This window comes from Scomber japonicus, chromosome 16 (assembly GCF_027409825.1).
Source record: "Scomber japonicus isolate fScoJap1 chromosome 16, fScoJap1.pri, whole genome shotgun sequence".
Taxonomy (NCBI): domain Eukaryota; kingdom Metazoa; phylum Chordata; class Actinopteri; order Scombriformes; family Scombridae; genus Scomber; species Scomber japonicus.
Window position 1 is genome coordinate 13,606,086 of NC_070593.1, and position 17,039 is coordinate 13,623,124.

Genomic DNA, 17,039 nt, shown 5'->3' on the forward strand with positions numbered 1-17,039 from the left:
CACTTGATATTCATTTACATGGTTTTCATTTCAAATACAAATGGTATCCAAACAAGGGCTTTTTTTTAATACAGTTGATCAGATGTTAACCCTCATGTTTGAAATATAGATGAAGTCTGTATTATCCCACTGAACTGCATCACACTGTGCAGTGCTGTGAAATAATCAATAATTAATTTCACGCTTCTTGCCAGGTGTGTTTGCACCCATCTCTCACTTCTTCTTGGAGGCCAGCAGGTTTGGAGCAGACACTTTAACTTTGCCTGGGATGTTTCTGGATAGGTCAGAATCCTGCAACACAAGATGAAGTTAGTGGATCCATAGCTCTGATACCAACAGACACAACTACCATATGATTGAGGCATTTTCATTACAGATTAATCTAGATTATCTTTACGAATAATCAAATATTCGTTTAGATCAGAGGTTTTCAAAGTAGGGGACGGCCCTCCTCAAGGGGGCTCCAAACTGTTTCAGGGGAGGCTAAGTGAATGAATTTGTTATCAAGAGGAGATCACATGGAAAAGCCTAAATGTGCGTGATTTTGTTAAAGAGAGATACAGCAGTTTGGGGGGAATTTAACTGGTTTCCCCACTTTCCCAGAGTGAAATGCTTTCAGGCAGCCCTTTATGTATTGGGTGTAGTCTGAAGTAAGTAAATTAAGTGGAGTGTGGGTGGCTTTTTTTTCTTTGTCTGAGGGGGCCCACAATCTCAGACTTTGAAAACCCCTGGTTGAGATAACATGTCATAACTGTGAAATGCCCATGCAATTTTTTGAAAGTGCTTTTTTCACCACCAAATAGATGATACTTAATTTACAATCATAAAACTGAAAATCTGAGTCAATGTTGGACAGTTTCACGTGGTAAAGTATTAAATGTTAATGAAATTTAACTTTAATTGTCTGTTAAATTGTAGCCTTATTCTCTGTTGGTTGACTAATTAATAATTCCTCAATACAAATGACTGTAAATGGAACTTAACAGATGACCAAAACACAATTCAATTATTTACCTTGACACTGCGGAACAAGTCCTTTTCTCTAGTTGATGCCTCTTTGGCTTTCATAAAGCTGAGAACTGCAGTGCGTGCAGCTGGCAGGAACAAAAAAATAATATTACTATCCATTGTACAAGTAAAAACAGAGGAGAGGGTTTATGCATATTAACAATAGATTCTTACCTTTTCCTTTCTTTTGAGCGCCTGGTGTCAGTTTCACCTTATGTCTGTGGGTAAATATATGACTCATTAGCCTTTGCAGCCCATTCTTTTACACAGAGAGTGAATTGTTGTGATGCACATACTTAAAGTTGGTGAGGGCAGTGTAGGGAGCACAGACTGGAACAGCAAACAGCAGCACGTCTTCAGGATGAGGTTGGCCTGTCAGAGAGGTGAGCAGGTTCTCTGCTTCCTAAGACGACACATAGTGAAAACACTATTATACTAATGGAACATACTGGTGAGTTAAAATGAATTGTGTGTTATTAAAAAGGATATTAAGGAAGTAAAGAATGATTTTGATCTTATTACAACTGTTTTCCCCACATTAAGAACCCACCTCTGCTCCAGGGTTGTCTGGGTCAGCATCATCCTCCTGGAAAAGAGGACAGCTCCATTTTTAAACATGAAAACAGTAGTAAAAATTCATATCTGGTTAGATCAGAAGAGTCAGCATGTCTACCTTATCCTCTTGTTCAGTGGGCCCCCCCTCCTCATCTTCTCCTCCTGTCTGCTCTGGTTTCTTTGCTACAGTGTCCACATTGCGAGGTTTCGGAGGTGGTTTCTGAATGACTGGTTTCCTGACGGGCTCCTCTTTCCCCTTTCCCTTCTTTCCTTTCTTCCCCTTATCTTTTTCTTCTTTGGAACCGGCTGACTGAGAAGAAGAGCACTTACGATGTTATTTATTATGTCTGTGTTGAGGAACTGCAACACGAATCATTTTAGTAGATGGTGTCATGGAAACTTTTGAATCTTTCTCACCCCGAGCAGCTGCATCATGAGCTCTCTGTCCTCTTCGTCCTGGTCTTTGTATTTCTCTTTGATCTTCTTTAACTTGTTCTGATGTGATGAAGACACACACACACACATACACACACCAAATGTCATGGCAACCCATCCATTAGCCTTTAGGACATTTCATTCAAAATAACAAATGTAAACCTCATGGAGCAGATAACCAAAGTCATCAGAATAAATCTTCAGGGAACCATGAATGTTTAAACAAAATTGAATTGCAATGCATCTAATAATTGTTGCCTGGGCCAACAGACCATTAACATCTGCCATCCACAGAGCCATGACACATGCAAAAAATCTTATATTTAAACTTTGGGCTTACCTTTTGACCTCTCTTCAGTGGCGGCTGGGAGGGGCCTCCTCCACCTTTGGATACCTGTTCAACTGCTGATCCAGCAGGTGTAACCTCTGTCTTCTCCTCAGTGTCACCACCTTCCTGTTTCTGCTGTTTCTTTTTCTTCTCTCTAATGGCAATGACAAAATAGACCTGAAGATTTACACATGAGCCACTCTAAACTCTTTATAAGTGCTTCATAAAATATAAAACTTAGCATAGATTTCCTCCTTTTTTCACTCAAACTTCACCTGTTGCAGAGGTGGAGTAGGAGTGGAACTAAACAGGAAATGGATCATGGTATTCATTTATTCACTCACCGTCTCTGCTTGGCAGTCATGTGTTTCCTCCCCTGTGAGTCTGCCTCAGCCTGAAGAGAAATTCATGAATTTATTATTATGTAGTGTTATGCACCTTTACTTAGATGAAATTGCTAAAATGCATGTGGCCAAAGATTGTAACTTACCTGAGGCGTCTCTTCCCTTTTGAAGCCAGGGTTCTGAGCGCTCCTAGAAGTAAGTAGACACAAGTTAATGTAAGCTGAAGTGATTCAAGCTTGTAGAAAGTTGTGAAATGACTGAAGCGTTTGTTTCATTGGTACTATCACCTCTTGGGCTGTAAATGAGAGAGGGAGATTGTAGTATCCGGAAAGCTGAATTCTTCACTCTCTTCATTCTTTATCTCTTTTTCCTTGTCGCTGTCTTCCTCTCCAGCCTCATCTCCCTCCTCCTCCTCCTCCTCCTCTTCCTCCTCCTGCATGTTGCTCTGCTTTGACGGCTTCTTCCCTGCATCTGCCGCAGGCTCCTCAGGAATAGCAGCATTTTTTATTTTCTTCTCTTCATCACCTTCCTCTCTTTCCTCTTCATTACTGCTCTCATCACCTGCAAATGCAACAGAATCCATCACACCTGCCTGCGTACAGTACCATCAAACACTAAATGAAGTCGGTACTTTTAATGCGTGCTACCTATCAGCTCCTCTTCCTCCTCTAACAGCTCAGAGGTTCCGGATGTGACCTCCTCCATGTCTTCCTCCACCGTCTTCACTTTACGCTCCCCTCTGTGCCGAAACACGCTCTGCTCATCTACCTGCGCAGAGGGAAGCATGACACTATTGTCAGAGGGTACACACACACACACACACACACACACAGTCATAAACAACAACCCGTCCATTAGCTGTTAGGACATTTCATTCAAAATAACAAAAGTAAACCTCATGGAGCAGCTACAGGAAAAGTCAGGAGATACACACAGGACACAGACACACACACAGTCATAAATTGTTTACCTTGAAGAGGAAGCCAAAGCCCATAATCAAGTAAGAAGGTGGCAGAAAGTTCTTCTTTCCTGAGGAGAAACAGAACAAATGTTACATTGTGTGTTGAACATCCTCAAGACTCTTTAAATTCTCTCATATCATACCTCTGATCATGAAACTTCCAGTAGTCAAGTACTCTCCAGTGGGGGCTGTCTTAGACACCTGAACAAAAATAAGTTTTGATACTGGTAAGTAGTGATGAAAATTAGGAAATGTTGGATATATTGTTCCCAGATTTGATTGGGTAATGAAATAAAATGGTTTTCTTCCCATTAAATATAATCACTAATCAGTACTGAAGCAAAAATAAATTAAAAAAAATATGACAAACTTATTCTTGACTGACCTGATGATGATGGACCCACCAGGCGCTGGTGATGATCTTGGCATCCCAAGCAGCACTGTAACACACGGACATAGTGCCAGCTTCTGTCAGGGTACGAGGAGGGATGGGATCACCTGGAGAAACAGGATGAAGAATCAGAGGGCATGAAAATTATTTTGAAATTTGATATCAAGTGTCATCGTTGACCCACTGAGGGATTACCTGAGGGATTTTTGATGACACAACTAGTTGCTCCGTGGAGGTCAGCGTGAACGTAGATATCGCCTGACAAAGCACAAAGACAAGGTACAGATGATGAGATGAACCAGCTCCATATTTGATGTATTTAAAAGAAGCATGTAGATGTTTATCTGTTACCGGCCCGGAGGTAGCGCTTGACGATCATCTCGTTCTGTTGCTGATCCCTTCCTGCGATGATGAGGTAATTCTCAGAGCTGATGAACCACAGAAACTTCTCAAACCTGCCGTAAGAGGAGAGATAGTAACGAATACACATGAATGAATTGAATTGTGACAAGGTCTGAATATATGTATGGGTAAGTCAACTGTTGTTTTACCAGTAGACTTTTCTGGCCTTCTGAATGGTCATCACTGTTTGGACTTCTTTGAGTGTTTGCTGTGTTTTTTTCTCTGCAGATTTCATAGCCTTGAATGAGACGAAAACAGAACAACATTTAATGGTAAATGAAGTGTCAACTGCAAAGCTGTCTTGTGTCAATCAATGGTTATGGAGGTGAAAAATCAGTGTGTCCTAGTTACAATGAATAATCACAATAGCCTTTAAACAACAATAAATTCAAAGTTACCAGCTCTTTTCATCACAGAGTCCTTCAACCTGACTGGAGGATAAAACTGTTTTCTTACCTTACCTACTGCTTCCATAGTTTTCTGTTCCTTTTTCTCAGCGCTGCGTTTACAGTCATAGTACCTTAAATAGTGGACAGTAACAGTAAAAACAACACTTGTCACTCTCACACACACATCATGCTCAATTGTGTGTGTAAAGGCTTACATCTACACTTACTTTTTGGCATTGGCATACGCTGACAGGCCGAGATCCACGTCCACCAGCATGGGCTTGTTTCCTTGCTGCTTCTTGTTCTGTCCTTTGTCTTTATTTTTGTTTTTCTTCCCCTTCTCCTCAGTCGTCTGTTTTTCCTCCTCCTCTCCCTGATCCTCCTCAGAAATGTACGGATTCCTAGGCAGCAAAAAAAGGCATACACAAAATATGGAATTTGGTACAACGGTGAGCTGAAGTGTCTGCTGTATTTCTTTTACAGTAATGATCTCACTTTAAAAGCATTGTGATGTGGTTGGTCTGCAGCTTCAGCTCCTTGATGGCGCAGGCCACGGGGTCTCCAGCAGTTTGTGCTTCTTTGACGATAATGCCAATCTCAGTCCAGTCTACCTGGTTAGCCAGCGCACTGCGAACCACCTGCAATGCCCTCTCTACCACAGGCAGGTTCATCTCCACCAGTTCGCCCTTTACTCTGTCGACCTCCTGCAACACATGAGACGAGGTTGCTTATGTATGTGTTTCAGTAAAGTCATGTGCTTACACTTCTGTTAATTCTTCTCTACAACATGAATGAGTCACACATAAGGGAGAGCAGGAGCCATCATCTGAAGCATTTACTGTATTACTGGCAAAGAAACGTATAAGTTGCAGACTTGCTGACCTGTATTTGGTGCAAGGCCTCCAGCCTATGCTCATGGTCTTTCTTAACATTCTCCAACTTCTTCAGAGCTTGCTTCTCCTGATGCAAGGCTTTCATGTCGATCTTTTGGCTCTCGATCTTGGAAAAGAACTCATCCACAGCCTAGGTGAAAGGATTAACTGAATTTATATATCACATTCATCCAAAAGAGTAGATTGACATCGTAATTAGAAAAATATCTGATATCTGCCTAAAACAAGGTCCCAAAATGAGCAGTTCTTTCAGTATTTACCTTGTCAAAAGTATCAAACTCTAAATAGGCGCTCTGGGCATGTTGGGCAAAGAGGAATGGATGGAATTCGTCATAACTGTAAGTAGATATCATCGTCATAAATTAATTGACATCACCATGATATGAAATAAAACAGCTGGAAAATAGCATGACACAAACTGTGTGTTAGATAAAACAGGACATACGTGAGCAGTTCTTCACTGGGTTTTCCAGGAGTTAAGCTTGGCTTCTTCTCTCTCTTCTGAATGATGTAACCCTTTAATTAGACAAAGCAGAATTTGTGAATTTACCACATTTAATACAGGATCCCAAAGCAGCCAGATCCCTCAACAACAAGGCTAAAAATTAAGATCTCTTACTTTGCCGTTATAGTTCTCTGTTTTTTCCATGTATGTTTCTGCAATCTGTAGAGCCTCCAGGATTTTAGGTGCAACTGAAAACAAATATAGTGATTAATATGGATTTATAGAAAACCATTCAACAGTAGTAACCTTAAGTCCAACTGCTCTACTATACCTTGGGCAGCATCCACTTGGCTGTCAACCTTGACAGAGCCCGGCAGTCCTGCTTCTAACAAACTATGTTCTATCAGAGTGGCTCCATAGGCTGTGGAGTGTTGGGAAAGGACATTAAACATGGCTCAAGCTGTTTAAAAGACAATTAAAAATAAAACAAGCTCAATAAATATCTGTTGCCACAATACTTACGCAGGTGAGGGTTCAGGACTCTTTTCACTTGATCTCCATTCTGTGCTTTGCTGATGATTTCAGTGAGTCTACATGAAAAAAAGATGTAGTAATACATTAAATGGATTCTGAAGGGCATCCATTTGGTTGTCTGAAAACTCAACACTGAGATGTTGGTTACCGCTCTAAACTGATGAGAGGTTCAGGGGGTCGGGCATTCTCCACAGGGTACCGCTCTCTCACAGCAATCTTGACATCTTCTACCTCCGCCGTGCGAAAGCGCAGCAGATTCAGAATGGTGTACTCATGGTCTGCAAGAATGACGTTACCCTGAAGATGGACAGACCAACAAACACACAAACCCCACACAGCATACATAAATGTCACCATCAAGAACCTTGACAACAGTAAGGATGTCATATTTAGGTTGAATGTGCACCATACAACAATGTTTTCTCACCCTGTCATATAGTTCAACAATCAAGTGGTAGGCAGCCTCATCAGAGCCAAACTGGATGTCAACAATCCTGTCCATCCCCAGCTGTTTAACCTGGGTCAGCCGTCGTGTCTTCAGGTGTTTTCGACACTATGATAAAAAGGTGCTTTAAATATTCAGCTTCATCACAGCAAATCCAAAAACTACAGAGATATAGATCTGATAAAGGGTTTATTAAAAAGAATCGAGAGGAGAGAAGAAAGAACACACACACACACACACACACACACACACACACACACACACACACACACACACACACCTATTTGGAGATTGAAAAAATAAGTGCTCAATAACTAAAAATAATAATAATAATCACTATTAAATAATAATAATATAGTTGAATAGTTGGACAGTCCTAATCAATACAAGCTAAACAGCAAGATGTTCTTACCTTCATTGCAAAGCCCGAAGGCATCATATTCTTTGGCCATTCGAAGTCTGTAGAGTGAATACGGGTGCCGGATTCAATCAGGAGAATCGCTTTGTGGTCAGGCCTGAGATGAGATGACAATGAGACACAGTTACACTCTCGAATGTACATTTACTCATGTTCTGTGCCTCCTTTTCAAGCTACTTTGTACTTTTTCCACTTTAGTACATTTATCTGACAGCTATTATTAGTAGTTACTTTGCAGATTCAGATTTTATATACACAATATATATATATATATATATATATATATGACCAGCTTAAATATGATCTGATGAAAAGACATCTGAAGACATCAACTTGGGCCTATAAAGAAATTATAACAGGTATTTTGTAGTGATTTCTGACGTTGTAAAGACAAAATAATTAATTGAGGAAATAATCTGCAGATTCGTCTATTTTGTATATTTTTTTAATTTAATCTATTAAATAATCTTTAGTTGCCACCCTAGAATACAGGTCTATCACATTTTTTTATTATTTATTTATTTATATTTATTATTTTATTTTTTTGGTCATGTTTCCTCGTACTATCTGAATTGTTGTTGTTACTACGTTTTTCCTACCTGTCCTGATGTATATTGTGCTTGTGTCTAGCTACCTGCTCTGCCAGTTGTACTTATGTCTGTCTATCCTTTCTAGTTTTTGTAGTCCTCTTTAAGACAAATGTCAATTGTACATGGTCCCTGACAAATACATAAACACACGTTACACAAAGAAGAATCAGCTGTAATAAAGTGTGCATTTATTATAAAAACACCTTTACTAAAAACGACTTTAGTATGATATGGTTGGTGTGCTCAAGTGAAGCCTCATCAAGCTATAAAGTAAAGTACTGCGTCACGTTAACTTTGCTCAGACTTCAGACTCACTTTTGCAGCCGGATGAGGTACGTCTTATTGTCGATGTCATACACGTTGTTCACCCTCATGCCAATGTAGCTGCGAGAGGAGAAAATGCAGAATGAATGAATGAATGATCTGTAAACAAATCTATATGAAGTTAACCGGGGCCAGCACAGCCAGAGGAGGCTAAGTTGGTCAATAGCAACATGTAGGGAAAAAGGCGCATATCACGTACTTGGCGTTAATTTCGGCAATAACTGCCCTGATATCCACAGTGGTGAATCTTGTTTTCATTGTCACTTAATAGCTGGCGACAATTAGAAAATAAAAAAGGTAAAAATGACAGCAAGTGTTCACATATCTAGTGCAACATCAGCAAGGAAAACATGCATAACATCCTGCACATGCGCACAATGGCATATCCCGACGGAAGCCGATCTAGAGCAAAAAAAAGATTCATGCCTTTTATACACATAATAACTAAACCCCGACCAATACGGGATGTTAAGGGCCGATACCGATATTAGGGAGGAAAAAAATTTAGATATCGATATATTGGCTGATAACGTTATATGTGCAGAATATAGACACATAAACACACTTGTTTTGCAGTGATCCCTCAAATGTGATTATTAATCACTTATAACAAAGGTAATGGATATTGATATATTACAGTTTAAGAATAATCTTGACATCAGTGCTCCGAAACACTAAAAACACCACTGCAAATTTAATAATTAAAATTAGCTATGATTTTTTTTTAAACACAGCAAACAAAAAACAAACAAACAAGCAAACAGAAAACATATAGGCCTATATATTAAACTTGAATTAAGAAAAAGGATCAAAATGCTGCTTATATTACTTTAATCTTTTTTTTAATACCGGCAAAAATCAGACAACATATTCACCTACACCAATATAATAATATTCACCATAGCTCCCTCCCAGTACCTCCCACTCCCACTTAAAAGGACTGACGTTGTCCTTACTATGTAGATCCCAGTAACATTGTATACACCTGTATAATATCAGGAATTTATGCATATTGCACATTCATATAATTGCAGATTATTTACACAGAGATTGCTTATTGTATACCTTATTTTATTTTATTTATTTGTATCACTTTCACTGTACTAATGTGTCCATTTTGGATTTCCCCCTAGGGATCCAAATCCAAATCCAATCCAGCCCACTTTCCTTCCTGTCTTCTTTTCCTTCCTTCCCTCCTTCTTTCTATCCACTCTTTCCTTTTTCCTTCCATCTTTCCTTCCCGTCTTCTCTTCCTTTCTTCCATCTGTCCTTTTCTTTCTTTCTTTCTTTCTTCCTTCTTTCCTTCCTTCCTTCCATTGTTTTAATAGACCAGCCCAAACAAGATCAAATTGGGCTGTATGTGGCACCCTGAATGAAGATGAGTGTAACTCCCCTGCCCTAGGGGGATCATAAAGATACCTTACCCTATTGCTTATCGGCTGATAATATCGGCTGACTGATATATCGGTCGAGCTCCAATACTAACGTGAGTGAACAAAGTGATTGTGTGGATGCTTTGATACCTTATGGTAACATTGTGCTGTGCTATGACATTAAAGCAGTGGGCCCGCTCTACTCTGTTCTCTTTTGCAGGGACAGTTTTCAGGACATCATTAAGCTCATGGTAGGCTTTGTAGCGTTAAATGTGCATTAATGATGCACTACTCAAATTGGCTTATTGACGTCAAAAACAGGGCAAGCCTTCGAAATGCATGTAAAACACCACCTAACACCGACTGGAGCAACAGGGGCAATGTTGCGGACACGCAGAACAACAACCCACAGCCAAACACTGCAAAGACATGCGAGCACACGGTCACCACCCACCTCTGGAAATCAGGTAAGGAGCTGAATTTTTTCGCTGTGCGTCAAAGATTTGGGCCTTAGAACCAATAATTCATCTTGATGGCAGTCCCCCCCTTTATGCATAGCAGGTCATAATATTCTGATGCGTTGTTGCGTTTTTTACATTTTTTATTCAGATTATTTTCAGTGAAGGAGTTTGCAGTTTCCTCCTCAGGTCAGAGTGGAGGGCGAAGGCGTGCTCCGTTACCATGGCGACGGTCAGCTAACAGGGCTCTGCTAGCAGTGCTAAGCTAGCACCAGTTAGGCGTGTTTTAGGCACTTTTCTTTATTAATTAGATGCGGGGCAAAAACACTATCTCTCTTCAGACTTCATATTGTAATGCCGTGTCCACACGTGCACTTTATGGATGATATAATCGGCGAGTCAAAGGAATGCATTGTAAGTTATGAGTTGACTGAGTATATGGAGTGATGACAGGAATGACAAAAGGTAATGTTTGCTAGCTACTATGACCTTTGGGAGCACTTTACTGTGGCTTTATTCGTTTGTAATTACGCCTGTCCTTTCTTGAAATTGAGTTGTTTTGTTAGTTTTAACCAGTACTTTGGTGACTGACCAGAGAATAAGTGTGAAAATCCTGAGCTGAACTTTACTAACAGCAGTTTTTTCTCCTGTATGTTGGATGTATGTAAGACTACATGTAGTCAATACCACATTGTAATAAAAGGAGAGAAGATGCACCTTTAAAATCTACTAATTCTGCTCTCCTTCAACATATCAATATTTGATTTTATAGCATCATGTGTAATGTATCTGTGTATGTATCATGTTTGCCATGGGTCCTTAACCCTCCTGTTTTCCTCTGTTCCAATTTAACCCATTTAAAAATTGCTTTTATATCAGAAATATGGATTTATTTAATTGCCTTAAAATCACATGCATGGTTTCATACTATATTTTATTGTTTGTAAGTATAATCATCACTACTTTCATTTTATTGTGTGATAATTTGTACTTAATGCTTTTTAAACAGTCAAACCAGACTAGTTCAGTTTTGACCCAAGAGGACAACTGGTGTGATGTGCTGCCATTCAAATATCTGAAATGGTTTCCAAACACTATCCTGACTGATCTTTGACATGTACCAGTTTGTGGAACTAAAGAAGTGATAAATTGATTGACAGTTGAAAATCAATCAGAAACAATTTAGAGTTTTTATTTCTTTGCATGTTAAATAATTTACATACACATTACCATTGAAATCAAAGTGAAGGAAGAGAAAAAACTAGTGTTTATCTCTACACTCAAATAACATTAATCAAAGTCACACTGAAAAATATAAATCTTTAAACCAAATGGGGAAAAGAGTTCGATAAGGACCCCTGAATCTAACTGAAACGTGGCCTCTGCTTGTTAGATGTTTAAGCAGATGAATATTTGATTACTTTCTGATTGATTAGGAGCGAATCTGTGAATTAGTTTGAAAATAGATGTGAGTAAGATACTCCCAATAAAATCATCACATTTAAGTGTCCAAAAGGTGTTGTTGTAGCACTTGAATATCTATTGAGCAGCTCTAGGATTTATCTCTTCTTAGTTTTTCTGCTGTTGCTATTCAGAAATTAAACTAAGCAGTAATATTACAGATATATGTGTATGCCTCTCTTTTACCAGTCTGTTTGTTGTTTGTTTTTTTTTGTTCAAGGCTACAAAATAATAAAGAAAATCGGCGAGGGCACATTTTCTGAGGTGCTTAAAACCCAGAGCCTGAAAGATGGGAAATTCTACGCATGTAAAACCATGAAGCAGACGATTAACAGGTATGAGTAACATAGTGCTCTCAGCTCACTGTTGTGTATGGACCTTTGAAACAGGAGCCAGCAGTTTGAAACCTGCTTGCCTTAAGTATCCTATTAGATGTCTGTTCTTTCACTTTGACCTTGTAGTGATGTGGAAACAATAGACGTCAGTGCTTGAAATTTGAGTTCTAAAGTGCACTGGTTTTTACTTTTGACTGTGCACTTTAAATCTGTTCATGTATTAATTACTGCATGTGTCACACTTTGGTGACATTATTTCCATATAACGCTGTAACCAGTTTCTTAGATCCATTGGCCCTCATCCTGATAATACAATATCTTAGATAAAGCATGTGTGTATTATGACTAAACAATACATTTTTGCATCTGTACACCTGTCTATTCTCTGTGATTAAGTCTGGAGCAGGCCAACAACCTGCGGGAAGTCCAGGCCATGAAAAGGCTCAGTCCACATGCAAATATCATCCAGCTACATGAACTGATTTTGTGAGTCCTGAAGTGCTGTCTAATATGAAGTTACTGTAACACATTAAGTTACTATTTTGTGTCATTTACAATCGAATTTAATGTTTTTTAGTGACAAAGAAACTGGAACTGTATCTCTGATTTGTGAGCTGATGGATATGAACATCTATGAGTTCATACAAGGTAAGTAAGAATGTATGCAGATATATAATAAACAATTATCAGGGTTGACTGGACCTTAAATGTGTGTATTTAATGTAATTTTCTAAGAAGTGCATTTTGGATGTTCTTCATCCCTTGTAGGAAGAGAAACACCACTGCCTGACCATACAGTAAAGCACTATATGTACCAGCTGTGCAAGTCACTTGCACACATGCACAGGTAGTTTTGGAAATACTGAAACCCACATGAAATGGTGAAATATAAATTCTACATTATATGTGTTGAGTTTATCACTTGTTTTTTGGTGGTTTTCTTACAGATGTGGGATCTTTCACAGAGATGTGAAGCCAGAAAACATCCTCATCAAAGTAAGATGAATTTTTATTTTCATTTGCTCCACAAAAAGGTAAAAATGTTTTTTTGGTTGTACAATTGGTTTGTTTTTTTCTTAACCATTTTGTTCCACTTGCAGCAAAATGTTCTGAAGCTTGGGGACTTTGGCTCATGTCGCAGTGTGTACTCCAAGCCTCCGCACACAGAGTACATCTCCACACGTTGGTATCGAGCCCCAGAGTGCCTCCTCACTGATGGCTATTACAGCTTAAAGATGGACATCTGGAGCACTGGCTGTGTCTTCTTTGAGATCATGAGGTAACTCTGCAGGAATTGACCACAACATTTCGGCTGTATAAGCCAAATGTTCTGTAATGGTACAGGACTGGGAAACTTATGACATGTAGTATAACAGAGCTGTATTTGATTACATGAACAATTACAGTATGACTAATGTCTGCATATAGTTTCTGTCCTTGAAATTTTAGTGATCCTGTCTTCCACCAAAGGCATAAACAAATGTCATACAAATGGCATGTAAATAGCTTTGTTGTGGCAGATGGATCATTATATACCTGCATGTTTCAGCTTGAATCCTCTCTTCCCTGGAACCAATGAGTTGGACCAGGTTGCCAAGATCCACGATGTGCTGGGGACACCAGAACAAAGTCTCCTCCAGAAGTTCAAGCAGTAAGTTTTCCTCCTCAAATATGGGAAAGCTTGAAGCATCACTCATAAATCAGGAATATAAAAGTTTTATGTACTTAAAAAAATACTTTTGTGTTTATTGTCTGGCAGATCTAGAGCGATGCATTTCAACTTTCATCCTAAGAAAGGCTCTGGTCTTTCACGGTTAATCACCAACTGCCCGGCCCCAGCTCTGTCACTGCTCTATCAAATGCTCGCCTATGACCCCAATGAACGCATCTCTGCAGAAACAGCCCTGAGGCACACATACTTCAGGGAAGTCAGGTACATTGCAAATTACATCTATTTAAATATAAAGGTTTTTTTTTTTGGTTTTTTTTACAATTAATTGATAACATTGTCCACACAAAAAGAGACACAGGACCTTGCAGCCAAGCCAGAACTGAAAATGAGCTGAATGGATTAAGACAACTGGGCAAGGATTTAAAATGATTTGACAATGATATTATGTAATTTATAATGAAATAATCTTGTTTTCTCTTGATTTTTTTTCTTCCAGGCTAACAGAGAAGAAAGCCGAGAGTCTTCACAGGGTTTCTGGGATTATGGATGGAGTAGGGAGAAGCGGGACACATAACTCTTTAGACCAGATCTGGCGACCAGCTAGACTCGGCAAACAACTGAGGGGGAGACATACACGGCAAACACCTTTAATGAGTGTAAGTCAAATTCTTAAGGTTCAAATTTAATCCTATATTAAAATGAACTAAATTGAGTCCAAAGAAATACAAAAAGTTGTTTGACTATCTGTTACGTTCTCCATCTTCAGCACAACATGAAGCATGTGGCAGAGCCCCTCATCAAACGGAACATCCCTCATTATCCAACAGAGCTTCCCAAGCTCAACATGGTTGTCCCAGGACCACAGATTTCCTTCCCAGTCTCCACTATGCCTGCTTTTACTGTAACTCACCAAGGCGCACTGCCAGCCATCATGACTAAAAAGTGCCAGTCACGGTTGGCCAAGGTAAACACAGGAGCACTACACACACATCAGAAAGGTTTGCTTTAGATATCAAGATTCAAATATCACTATGTTTTATTATGGAAGAAAAAAGCAGACTATTTTTTATTAATATACACAACCAAACAAGTGCATTTCCTCTCTCCACAGCCCAGAGATGAGTCACACCGTGCAACTTTCAAGACTTTCCATATGCCACCTCTGGATAGGAAACACGGAGGCTACTGAGAGCCAAAAAACACTTCAATGTTTGAATTAAAAATTGCCTCTGAATACAGGGTAGACCTGTTCTGATAAACAGATACAGTAATTTAAGAGGACAATGTTTGGACAGGCCTGATGTTGAAACCTGTAAAGCAACAAAATTGCAATAAAGACTGCAAAGCCTGTCATTGCACCAGTTATGATTGCCACACCCTCACTGTAATGTGATGAAGTTTAATGTAATCACTACACAAACAATGCTAAATTATGTCATTATGTTGAATTGAGTGTGTGGTTAAGTCATGACCTATTTAGGTGTTACATGTTTACAGCAATTTATAAATATACTTCAATCTGAGCCTTTGATACAAGTTAAGCAATAAGATATCGAAAAAGTGAACAGCTGTTTACCAGGTGAATTAAATAATCAAACATAATCAGCTTTCTGGAAAATAATAGTTCCTTTAAAAAGTAGACACACCCCTTGAACTTGTTCCAGTTGTATTATTTCACAACTCTGAATCACAAATTATTTAGTGAGCTTTTTTTAGACACTGACAAAAGAAAAATACACCCTGTACGATTGCAAACGTAGATTATCACTAATATTATTGGAAGTTTGAATAATATGTTGGATGAGATTGCTTGTGTGTACCTGTAGTGTGATCTCTTTAAATATGATGTGTAGGGGTAACAACAACTACAGCACTTTGTCAATTTCCTGGCAAAAACTACATTATTAACACAAAGAAACACTCCAGTGAAGTTCCTGAAAAATATGAATCTGGGAATAAGATATGATATAAGCAAAGTGAAATATAAACAGTAGAATAAGGAGAAAATGTTGCAGTTGACAAGGACTCCAAACATAAAATTAAAACACAAACAAGAGCATGGTAGTGTCAAAGAAGACAGGAAGTGGACATTTAGTAGTGGCTCTATTTAATCAGCTGTGTGATTCAAAGTTGTAAAGTAATAAATCAAATTCCAAGGAGAGCTGAATACTTTTTATAAGCAGTTTACTAGTGATAGTCTTTCCAGTAACTGAATGATCCCCCTCGGGACAAACTGAGTGAAGGGCAACAGTCTTCCTGTACAAAGGTTAACAGCAGAAAGTCACATTAGGTGCTTCACAATTATTATATTTTCTTTTAAAGATTTTTTTCGGCATAGACGCCTTTATTGAGTAGCAGACAGACAGGAAACATGGGAGAGAGGGGGGGGGTGTGACATGCAGCAAAGGACCTCCGGCCGGGATTCAAACCGGGGTCGGCTACGTACGGGGCATGCGCTCTAACCACCTGCACGCCACAATTATTATATTTTCTAAGCCATAAAGATGGCCTATGAGAGAAAATAATTGAAAGGCACATACCGTGATTCATCTGTTTACTACATAAATATCTCCATGGGGCAACTAAACACAAAAACTGAACCTGATGTGACCCCCAAATTGATTAAAACCAGTAATGAATAATTAATAAGATGATTTTCCAATGAGAATAATTCTGTACATGAACATGCCTGTATGTTATGTGGTCAGAAATTATCGCCTAGGCCTTTAAAAGTTTGATCAGATGTTTTTTTTTTACTGTGTAGAATGTAGCTTGGCCAGTACCTTTATAGCCCCTCGCTCGAGGCTTAAAATATGTACCATTTCATTCATGAGCTGTGAGCTCATTTACATGAAACTGTGACTCAGTTGTTTATTGTGATGCATAATCAGAGTAAAAAAGGTTGTCAAGTATCATTTGTATGATGTTATCATTAAAATGTATTAAGCTTACATAAAGCCTGCATAAACACTTAAACACAAAAGTTCAGAGTGAATTGATGAACATTATTATATATTTTAATCAACAATGAAGTGGGGAATATAAATGTTACCTCTCACAAGCTTTCTGTCTAGTGTAGGGGTCACTCAACTCTTAATGGCATCAATGATTGGCTATCACACAAAAATAAAACACATTAATAGTGCAAAAGTGTCAAATGGGAAAGACTCAATTTCCAGTCTAAAATATTTCATGTGACTATTGTTAATATTCTTCTAAGGAGAAAATTAGAGGACATGAAGTTCCATGTTTTTCTAGCAAAATATCTTTGAGACTCA

General features: G+C 38.8%; 2 protein-coding genes across 2 annotated transcripts; one reads left to right on the forward strand and one right to left on the reverse strand.

Annotated features, from left to right (window-relative positions):
* Window positions 1-46: 46 nt before the first annotated feature.
* Window positions 47-8,829, reverse strand: LOC128375220 (ribosome quality control complex subunit NEMF-like). The gene is made up of 32 exons (XM_053335510.1): window positions 8,662-8,829; window positions 8,454-8,522; window positions 7,543-7,645; window positions 7,113-7,238; window positions 6,834-6,982; window positions 6,674-6,741; window positions 6,483-6,572; window positions 6,326-6,399; window positions 6,152-6,222; window positions 5,967-6,042; window positions 5,696-5,836; window positions 5,309-5,517; window positions 5,041-5,214; window positions 4,881-4,944; window positions 4,574-4,662; window positions 4,374-4,477; window positions 4,218-4,280; window positions 4,017-4,129; window positions 3,775-3,832; window positions 3,641-3,699; window positions 3,318-3,438; window positions 2,958-3,231; window positions 2,817-2,859; window positions 2,671-2,720; window positions 2,339-2,480; window positions 1,981-2,058; window positions 1,682-1,873; window positions 1,559-1,594; window positions 1,305-1,411; window positions 1,183-1,226; window positions 1,015-1,094; window positions 47-291 (listed from the first exon to the last, which is right to left on the reverse strand). Exons 1-32 carry the CDS (start codon window positions 8,718-8,720, stop codon window positions 214-216), a joined length of 3,204 nt encoding a protein of 1,067 aa, XP_053191485.1. The 5' UTR covers window positions 8,721-8,829; the 3' UTR covers window positions 47-213.
* Window positions 8,830-10,115: 1,286 nt separating this feature from the next.
* LOC128375930 (MAPK/MAK/MRK overlapping kinase-like) lies at window positions 10,116-15,208 on the forward strand. The gene is made up of 12 exons (XM_053336350.1): window positions 10,116-10,302; window positions 11,975-12,089; window positions 12,486-12,575; window positions 12,667-12,737; window positions 12,858-12,936; window positions 13,037-13,085; window positions 13,190-13,368; window positions 13,639-13,740; window positions 13,849-14,022; window positions 14,258-14,417; window positions 14,528-14,725; window positions 14,873-15,208. The coding sequence occupies exons 1-12, from the start codon at window positions 10,116-10,118 to the stop codon at window positions 14,948-14,950; spliced, it is 1,482 nt and encodes a 493-aa protein (XP_053192325.1). The 3' UTR covers window positions 14,951-15,208.
* Window positions 15,209-17,039: the final 1,831 nt, after the last annotated feature.

Excerpts from the sequence above, each read along its gene's own strand:
- LOC128375930 (XM_053336350.1), top strand. The coding sequence starts at position 10,116 with ATGATGCACTACTCAAATTGGCTTATTGACGTCAAAAACAGGGCAAGC. Across the intron at positions 12,937-13,036 it reads TCACTTGCACACATGCACAG|ATGTGGGATCTTTCACAGAG; the intron begins GTAGTTTTGGAA and ends GTTTTCTTACAG. Across the intron at positions 14,418-14,527 it reads GGCAAACACCTTTAATGAGT|CACAACATGAAGCATGTGGC; the intron begins GTAAGTCAAATT and ends CTCCATCTTCAG.
- LOC128375220 (XM_053335510.1), bottom strand. The coding sequence starts at position 8,720 with ATGAAAACAAGATTCACCACTGTGGATATCAGGGCAGTTATTGCCGAA. Across the intron at positions 6,400-6,482 it reads CCAAGTGGATGCTGCCCAAG|TTGCACCTAAAATCCTGGAG; the intron begins GTATAGTAGAGC and ends ATTTGTTTTCAG. Across the intron at positions 3,232-3,317 it reads GGAGGAAGAGGAGCTGATAG|GTGATGAGAGCAGTAATGAA; the intron begins GTAGCACGCATT and ends TTGCATTTGCAG.